Source organism: Salarias fasciatus, chromosome 1, assembly GCF_902148845.1.
Source record: "Salarias fasciatus chromosome 1, fSalaFa1.1, whole genome shotgun sequence".
Taxonomy (NCBI): Eukaryota; Metazoa; Chordata; class Actinopteri; order Blenniiformes; family Blenniidae; genus Salarias; species Salarias fasciatus.
The window spans coordinates 17,615,482-17,625,753 of NC_043745.1; the positions used below are offsets into that span (position 1 = coordinate 17,615,482).

General features: G+C 41.3%; 1 protein-coding gene across 1 annotated transcript; it reads left to right on the top strand.

Annotated features, from left to right (window-relative positions):
* Positions 1-645: 645 nt before the first annotated feature.
* On the top strand, positions 646-10,272 carry kcnk2a (potassium channel, subfamily K, member 2a). The gene is made up of 9 exons (XM_030091788.1): positions 646-780; positions 2,435-2,541; positions 2,617-2,729; positions 4,373-4,463; positions 4,837-4,954; positions 5,165-5,325; positions 7,068-7,264; positions 7,630-7,771; positions 9,970-10,272. Coding segments are annotated over exons 1-9 (1,233 nt in total). The 5' UTR covers positions 646-779.

Genomic DNA, 10,272 nt, shown 5'->3' on the forward strand with positions numbered 1-10,272 from the left:
AGTCTTCAAATTGTGTTTAGTTCAGATTTTATTTGAGCATATTTATTGTATAGATGCTGCAGGGACTCGCACTATATAGTGATCGTGTTCCTTATTATTTAAATTATGATCTTTTCAGAATACACAACAAGGTAAAAGTGCTTTCAAAAAGTTAATGTTTCGAGGTTTTCATGCAGTTATTTGATCGTGTCAGGCCATTTGGGACTACCTCTTTGCTGCTGGACTTGTAGCTCTCTACTCTGGTCAATAAAGTAACAGAGATGCAAAACTCAAGGCAAAACGTGGATTTACTTCCAGAAAACGAAGATGCATGCAAATTACTGCTGGTTTATGGGAAATAGTTTAACGGAGTTCCTCTCTTTGATCGTAATCTGGAAAGCGCCGATCTCCACTCCTTTCTCCACCCACGCCCTCCTCCTCCTCCTCCTCCTCCTCCTCCTCCTCCTTTATTCCACCGCTCCGCCGGTGCGCTCAAAAGCCGGAGCGCACAGAGGAGAGCGCACTGGATGTTTCAGAGCCGGGACAGCAGAGAGGCTGAAGCGGGGGAGACCACAGACGGCTATTTGCAGCGGTGCATTGAGAGAGGTGCAGCGTCTTGCAGGGTGAACGTCTGCACTGACCCAGCGGTGACAGCAGCGGAGAGAGGCGGAGGCAACACGGAGCGCCTGTTCGTCCCCCAGCAGGAGACACGCAGAAGAGGAAAGATTCCCCGAAACGCAGTGAGAGCCTCGGATGAGGAGAAGAGGAGAGCGGAGGGCATCGGATAGGCAGCGACAAGGAGTAAGTCATACTTCTTTTCTATCAGAGAGAGAGAGAGAGAGAGAGAGAGAGAGAGAGAGAGAGAGAGAGAGAGAGAGAGAGAGAGAGAGAGAGAGAGAGAGAGAGAGAGAGATCCCAAACTTTTCACATCCCTGCATGGTGAGTCTCTAAAAAGGTGCTTCAGTCTATATACAGAACACCTTACATGATTCTCAACATGATGCTCAAAAAACATATCGTACAGTCATCTTCAAGCTCATGCAAAACTTCTTGACAAGAAAAATTTTTTATTTTTCCAATGACACATCCTAAATAAAGGCGGAGATGTCCAAATCGGGTTGAATGAGGTCTCATATTTGTTTTAGAGACTCATGCTAAGTCAGACTGGCTCTCCGAAAACTTAACACTTTCTTCCACCCACCTCCAAATGCATCCTCAACTCACCTCACCTCAACTGCATTCCCAGCCAATAACAGATATATAGATAGATGTATGGATAGAATCAATGTGTTCTTTTTCTGTTTGTCCATCCAAAATAATGCTGAATAATGCTCCCTATATCTACTAATTGCACATGTGAACTGAAGATGATGACTTGACTAAAGTTTATATTCACAAGCTACATTTTGTGAAGGGGAAAAAAGTGAAAAGTGAAGACGTTTTAAAGGCAGTTAGATTCAATGCAAACTGTTGGACGTATGTGTCTCCTGCTGGGACATACCTGATGTCGAGGGTAATCAGTTTGAGTGCCTCTGACCTGTTTCAGTCAAGCTGTAATGCAATTTTGTTCTTGCCGTATAGACTAAATCCTTACATAAAACAAAGAAATCTCATAAATCGATGAGCAATATAATTTGGTTTGGGGAAGTCAAATTGTGCCATCTGTGACCTTCTTACATGTCAGTGCAACTAAAGCAACTGCAATACTGTAAACTTCCCCTTGTGGGACTAATAAAGGCTTCATTCATTCATTCATCCTCTTCTCTTCTCTTCTCTTCTCTTCTCTTCTCTTCTCTTCTATAATAAAGACATTTTCCAATTTAAAGGCATTCAAAAGCAGCTCCTATGCACTCATTCACCTGTGGAAAAGGTATAAATTCCCAGGAGGTTTATGTTTTCACTTGGTGGAATTGTCACACTTGCTTGGATATTTAATGCTTTGACCAGTTGTTCCAATCGTTCTCATTTTATCAAGTATCTCCTTGCTTTTGCTTCAGATACTGTCGACGTCTTTGAATCACTGGCTGGATTTTTACTGAATGAATGATTGAATGAATAAGTGACAACATGAGTGCATCCTGCCATCGCTCATAGTTCAGTGGATTTGGCTCCATTGCCCCACAGCCCTGCACAGGATATAGTGCTGAAGAAGAAGGATGGATGGATGGGTGGATGAATGGATGGATGAATGGATAGATGGATGGATGGATAAATACATATATTACACAACCAAGTGTTGCTAAACTAAATGTTCCAGCTCTATTCACCAGCTTCCACCAGTCTTGGGATTTAAAGGCCACTCAGAGGTCTGGTTGATGACTTATTTATAAGGACTTCTAAAATTAACCACTAAATGTGTTGACCGAGCACAGGAGCAGTCAGGCAGAGGGAAAAAAAGTACATGCCAGGAAAAAAAGAAGCCCAGTCAATGTCATTTTCTTATTTCCCTTGACAGTGGCAGCTCCAGACTTATTGGATCCTAAATCCGCCACACACAACACCAAGCCCCGCCTCTCCTTCTCCACCAAACCACTCACACTGACTCCTCGGGAGGAGAGCGAGGTGAGAAATACCAACAACAATCAGGACCTGCAGAGTGTGTGTGTGCACCGACTGATCAGTTGAAGTGTTTTGCAGGTGGTTGCAACAGTGATGAAGTGGAAGACGGTGACAGCCATCTTTGTTTTGGTGGTTCTCTACCTGGTGACGGGAGCAGCAGTCTTCAGATCCCTGGAGCAGCCTCATGAGAGGTGAGAGCGTGTCTGTCCCTCTGTCTTCACATCGTTCCCTTGTACCTCGTACCTTGTACTTCTGGACTGGCTCTCCAATTCAAAATTCTACACAGACATAAGAGAAGCTCATGAGCTTCTTCCCAAAAGTGAAATGCTACATTTATGCCAGATTAACATTAAACTAAGACAATCATTAAAGTATTTAATCTTTATGGAAGATTCAAACATTTGTTTTCCCTGAGCTGAAATAAGTAAACTAATGCCCCTTGTTGCCAGTTGATCATGAATCTGTGTGGATTACTGCAACAGAGCAAACGGTTATTGATCTGCAGTATGGCCAGTATTGCTAGCAATCGAACCAGCGACTCAATATTTAAAGCATATGCTGTGGAAATTACTGAAAATGAGTAACTGATTACAGTTTTATTACTTTGTTGTTGTTTCTGTTGTTTTTTATTAAAGTCCATTTATTAGCTAGTTAAAAAACAGCGGAGTTTGATGTCTCTCATTGAGCTGTGTGTTATTGTTGCATCAGGTGAACCGTCAGCACTGATCAGATCAGTCTCATGAGGTTCACTTGTTAAGCTGAGCTGAAGGAAGTTGTGAGAAAAAGCTCTAAAGTCTTGAAAGAAACCAATTCATTCGAATACATCCAACAACTCGGCAGCTCTCACACTGTTTTCACTTCTGACAAAAACAATACAGATCTCACAGAAGAGTCAGTAACTGTGGCAGTATTACTTGTGAAACTTGCTGGAAAATATGGTGAAGTGATCATTACATGTGACTGTATAACATGCTGTTCCCAGTACTGCAAATGCATCCCAGACACTTGAAAGATGCATTAATACTACTGTACACAAAAGATTGACTTTTCATCTCATTCTGAACAAAGTGATTGTGGTTTAATTAAACTTTTATTTTCTAGTTAATTTCTTCAAAAATTACAGGCTGATTTGTGATGAATTAATTTGTGCCATCACCATTTTATGAAACATTATTCATATTGCAACAACAGTAAATAACAACTATTTAATTAAAGTTTCTTCTTTCTCAATAGCCTAAAAACCGTTTCACCATCTTTAAAATTTGTTTTAGTTTATGTCTCCATTGGCTTTTAAAAAACCAAACTCCCTTTCCTCTGCCTGATAATTTAGCTTCAGCTTTACTTATTTGTCCCTGAGCAATAATATTCTGGTGTTACTAATCCTAAGTGTCTATAGATAGATAATTTAGAATTTCTTTTGTATACAATGATTAAAAATTTTCCATGTGTGCGTGCAGAACAGTCATTGTATAAAATCATTCGTGAACTGCAACACAAGTAATGTAATAATCTGGAGCACGCTGAATTATTTTGAAAGCTGTTGCACGTCCGTGTTAGCGATCTGTCAGATAAAAATCAGAGAAAAGACTAATTGTAGGAAATTGCACCCCACTGCAAATGATTCAAAGCTTTGCCGATGCAATCTGATGATGACAGTTTTCTGGAGAGGCAGTTTAGAGAGCTGTTAGGTTATCGGCTGGTTAGTCTGTCACATCGAGAGAAAGTCTGGATCTTTCAGTCTGCAAGTGTAAACCAATTGTGTTTAGTTTACTCCAACAAAAAAGGTTGTTTTAAATCAGGATATGATTACTCACCTTCGCTTATTCTCCTGCAGCGCTCAGCGCTTCGCCATCCTGTCTCAGAAGCTGGAGTTCCTGTCCAGACACTCCTGTGTGAACCAGAGCCAGCTGGAGGAGCTGGTTAAGGTGACCGCACATTTAAATTACAGTCCACAACTCCACATGTTGAACAGTATCTATGCTATGCATGGCTGTAAAGGTTTCAGCACCTTGGACAGCTCCTTCTGCCTTACAGAAGTGAACACAGTTTGTTTTTCTCTTCGTTTCTGTTTCCATGAATCATGAATCATTTTCAGGCTTCTTACTGTAATGCGGCAAACATGCATAAGATCAAAGTGATGCACCTGTACAGGATACACTGTGGTCCAATGCCGCATCCTTTGTTTCAATAAATCATTTACAGCAATAAGCAATAGAACATGTTTTTTTTTTTTTTAACCAGAACTCTAATGGTAAATTTCTAATAACTCCATATTGTTCTCTATTTCTCTCAACTCAGCAAGTTGTGTCTGCTATCCGATCAGGAGTGAACCCTGCAGGGACGCTGACCAACCACAGCAGCCTGTGGGACCTGAGCTCAGCCTTTTTCTTCGCTGGGACTGTTATCACAACTATTGGTACGACATACAGAACCATGCAAAGTAAAGGGGGGGGGGGGGGGGGTGTCAGAATGCCTCTCTTTAATTGCCCCTTACCCCCTGTGCTGAAGGCCGACCGGCTCCCACCTCAGTACCTATTGTTGGTTCGAGCGTTTCTTTCTGCTGCTCATGTGGGAGTTGTTTCTGTGTTACTTTACTGAGAGGTGACATAGGGAACTTTCTCTGCAGGTTTCGGGAATACTTCTCCTCACACTGAAGGTGGAAGAATATTCTGTATCATCTACGCACTGCTGGGGATTCCTCTGTTCGGCTTCCTGCTGGCCGGGGTGGGAGATCAGCTCGGCACCATCTTTGGCAAGGGCATAGCCAGGGTGGAGAAAATGTTTGTGGTGAGTGTGAAGCTATTTGTACGCACAGTTACTCATAAACAGAAACACACAAGTTCTCAGTGTTTGGACGTTATTGTTTGCTTCCCTGAAGCATCAAACATACATGAGCATACCTTAAAATGGTTGATAGTCTTCGGTATTCCAGAGTTGACTGAAATGAGTTTCTCCACATGAGGCTGAGCGAGCTGCAGTGAACCCAGTGGTCCCAGACAAGAGTTGGAAAGCTAACTCTCACTTTGATCCCAAGATATGAAGTGTTCAAGTGGCTGACATAAGTAATTAGCAGAGCAGTCTTGAATGAACAGTGCAGAAATTTGAATATAGAAATGTAGTTTGGAATGTGGCTTACAGGACACCCGAGGGACTGAGTAACAGGGATCATGATTAAGGAAAAAGGACAGAAGTCTGTTGTGTGTTTGTAAAAGCCTTATTGCTCCGTACACAACACAGCAAATGTCAGAAAGCAAATGTTTTTTATGGCACCCAGTGGTCCAGTTTATAGAGTAATGCTCTTACTGTGTACAGCATCCAGACGTTTTAACATTACGCATTCCAAAAAGCAGCTTTCTCATTAAAAGTGTGCTGTATTATTGTCAGAGTTCTTTACTTCCTGTTGGCTCTGGTGTTGTGGTTCAGCGTGTCGGGTGTCGCAAAATTTATGGTCTAATCTGGTTGTTGATGTGGTCGCTGCTGCTTGTCTTTGTGTTTTCAGGATTTCAGTTATCTGCATGTCTGAGCTCCCTTCCTCTCGCTCTCGTTCTCTGTGTCACCCTCTCTATATGCATTTATAGGTTGTGATCTGTTTGCCCTTCTTTTGTCTGGCTATGTTCTGTTTAGGTATTTTAATTAATGTTTGGATTAGATTTAAATAAAAATGTAATTAGGAGTTTTATAATAACTTACTATGATTGTACTGTAATCTAATTTCAGTATTTGATACTAGAAGCAGCTGTTGCTTGTCTCTGTTATTTCTTCTGGAATGTTCCATTTTCATTCTGGACTGTACTCTTGTTTCTTTTGGACCCCGTCTTTGTTTTGGTAAATCATCTTTATGAAAGATTGTCAGTTTTTTTTGTTTATAGAAAATGATAAGGTGATTCTTCTGAGGAGTTTGTTTTCTCTAAACTGTTGGATATATTGTCAGACAAGAAATTGGAGATATTTATTATTTATCAAAGGCAAAAATCAAACTAACATTTGGCTTCCTTCAAAACTTTGGTTAATGACAAAAAAATCACTTGGTGAAGGTCTGTATCTGAACAGTGAGCATTTTCCTCACATCTCTGAGGAGTCGTAATATTAATGGTAATGTAGGAATGAACTCGGGCACCGGATGTCAGCCGGCATTTTAGAAATGTACACTGTGCTTAACAGTCAAATTATGGGTAAATATTGTATTAAAAATGTACAAGATTTATGAATGAGGCATCCGATAAACTGAGAAACCAGAGCTGTCACACCACTATCTAAAAAATATTTCCTTTATTAATTTCTGAAATGTTCCTTTATGTTTGACTGGAGCATTGAAATAATGATTAGAAAATCCAAATAACATAAAGTTTGGATTGAGGGGCTGCACTGGAGCGTTGGGTCATGTGAGGAACCTACTGCGATCAGATACATTTTGTTCGTCCACTTTCTTGGATTCTACCCTTTATCACGCCTGGATCATCATCAGCCCGCTCTCAGACACACTCACTCAGCTCCAGTGATTGTGTGTGACCTTGTCTCTCCCCCTGCAGCACTGGGACATCAGTCAGACAAAGATCCGAGTCATTTCCACCCTGCTGTTCGTGCTGTTCGGCTGCCTGCTGTTCGTGGCGTTCCCGGCAGCCATCTTTAAACACATCGAGGGTTGGTCTGTGCTGGAGTCCCTTTACTTTGTGGTCATCACCTTGACCACCATTGGATTTGGTGACTTTGTGGCAGGTGACAACGCATCCAGTAATTGACCACTACTCTTTATCTCATATAAATATATTCTTATTCTTCTAACATTTGTGGTTTTCACATCAAGCTTACATGACCTCTTACAACAGTATTTTTTAAAGAATGTAAATCAAAAATATATCCTCTTTTATTCTTGCCATTAATGTATTGTTTTAGTCTAATAAGGAGCTTTAACTGTCTGAACCTGAATGGAATGTGATTGATGACTTTACCAAACTGTATCTGTCTGTCTTCTCTTTGTCAGGTCTTGAAATCCTAATCTCTCTCTCTCTCTCTCTCTCTCTCTCTCTCTCTCTCTCTCTCTCTCTCTCTCTCTCTCTCTCTCTCTCTCTCTCTCTCTCGCTCTGTGTCCACAGGCAGCTCAGAAATTGAGTATATGGATTACTATAAGCCTGTGGTGTGGTTCTGGATTCTGGTGGGACTGGCTTACTTTGCTGCCATCCTCAGCATGATAGGAGACTGGTTCAGAGTCATCTCCAAGAGGACTAAAGAAGAGGTGCGAGACTACACACACGCACACACACACACACACACACGCACATGCAGAAAGATTATTTGACATTCTTGGTCACAGTGTCATAGCCTCACCTCAACTTGTGCCCCCTGCTTAACTTCTTTACAGTGATACGGCTGTTTTCTAATCCAGTGGATGCTCTCTGACATTGAAGGCAGTCAGAGGTCATTATTGTGAGCATCTCTAGAGACGCTGAGATCAGTCGGAGGCTTTACGATGTAGTTCCAGACAGAACATTGAACCAGAAAGGTTTCAACTCTAAATATAAGTATGGGACTGTTCACGAAAGTATAAAGTTTTGTTTCTTTACACTCCTCATTAAGAGGATTCCCGTCATCTTAGTGATAGGATTTAATCAGGGGTGTTGTTGTAGTTTTTATTTGGTTCTCCCCAAACAAGTCGTTTCAACACAATAACATGACAGGATGATGTGATTGTGTGTGTGTGTCCCTGTTTTTCTATTCCTGTGTTGACATAAACCTAATTAAAGTGAAGTGTAGGCACCAATGTCACCATGGAGACCGAAACAGAGGGCAAAGACAATTTAGGTCAAAGTAAATACATAGTTACAGTGTCAGACTCGAGTCAGGGTTAGGTTAAGGTTAGAGTCAGGATTCGGCAAGCAACTGTGTCAGATACTTTGAGAGTAAGCTGTCCGAAAAGTTAGTAAAATCAGGGTAATTTCATCTTAAGGCATAAACATAACATGTGCCTGCAGGCACCTGGGATCTATGACTTTTTCTCAGTTATATTTTAGATCTACAGTCAATTCAATTCAGTACCAAACCCAGATGCAACGCTGGGAAACTTAACAGTGAAAAGTTGGTTTAGAGATTTGTGTCATATTTTGGTCAAACAAGTGAAGTAAAGAAAAGCTTTGCTTTCATGATGTTAGAGTTACAGTAATACACAGACATGTTGGGATGGATGGTTTAGCGCTTTATATTATTTAAATGTAATAATATATAAGGACATTCATATTTCTCTAAATATACAGCCAGTAGTGTGGAAGCAAATAAGGACTATTTGAAAAATCATTGATCCAGATGGAAGAGCTCAGGCCATTGCTGTTTAAATTAATTTAATTAATCAATCAAAACATGAGCAGCTTGTGTATGTTAAGCGGTGTGTTGAATGTCTGTTGTCATGTCACGACGTGTTTTACCAGTGGTATCACTTTTCCAGCCTGTTCAGTTATTTTAGGTTCTGCTCTCTTGATTTTACATGGTTGATGGATAATGTACCAGATGTCCTGTTTTTTGCAGATACATTGTTTCAGTGTAATTGAGTTGACTTCCTGGTTAGTGATCCGCTTCACTTGCATTCTGTTTCTCTGTCTCCTTTCAAAAAGAGACACAAACTTTCATTCAGACTGAGACAAAAATCAAGCTCTTGGGTTAGTTTTGTTTTATTTTGTCTTGTTTTTGTGTGCTCGTTCACTTTACAAAACAGTTGTGGCATAAAAAGCCACCTTGACACTAAAATTACTACAGAATGGGTCAATCACCTCAGAAAGAGGTCATCACAACAGGTAGTAGTAGTTTTATTTTCCTTAGCTTTAAAGGGATACTTCAACATTTTGGTAAATTGGCCCATTTAGCGAAATTACACGTTATAATCCGCACATTCACTACGCTGTGAAATATTAATGCAAAATTACCAGATTGAGTTGTTTCTGCGAAAATTGCTAAGACGTAACTACTTACTAAACATGGGGTCTGGGCGTAATGATTTCCAAAGAAAAAGTAGTTCCCAGTATTTGCTTCAGTGTCGTAACACTACAATATTGGTGTTCCACAGCGTAGTGAATGTGCGGATTGTAACGTGTCCACCAAAGTGTTTTGGGGTCGTTGGATTTTGTATTTGATGAGTTTGACGAGGGGGAACAAAAATACCATCCACTTCCATTGTGTCCGTCCCGAAAACCTTCCCCGACTCAACTCTGAATAAACAACAGCTCGCCCTCACAAAAAAGTGAGTATGCTGTTCGAAATGACTAAGAAATTGTGCTAAATGGGCCAATTTGCCAAAATGTTGAAGTATCGCTTTAAGGAGCCTTCAGACTATCAGTAAAATCACCTACATCGCAGGGAAATCTATTTATAATATATACACAACTAACCTGCCACAATGTGCCCTTGGTCCTGGTTTCACGTGCACGTCTCTCGCTGTCGCTGCAGGTTGGGGAGATCAGAGCACACGCTGCAGAGTGGACGGCCAACGTCTCCGCAGAGTTTAAGGAGACCCGTCGCCGCGTCAGCGTTGAGATCTACGATAAGTTTCAGCGCGCCGCGTCCATCAAACGCAAACTGTCCTCAGAGCTCGGCTTCAGCCCGGCGCCCGAGCTCACCCTGCCACGGCGGACTGTGTCTGTCAACTTCAACGATGAGAAGAACGAGAGAGATGCCAGAAACGGAGGTTTGTTCATGAACGGGCTGGACCTGGAGAGAGGAGACGTCTCCATCATCGAACAGCTCAAGTAG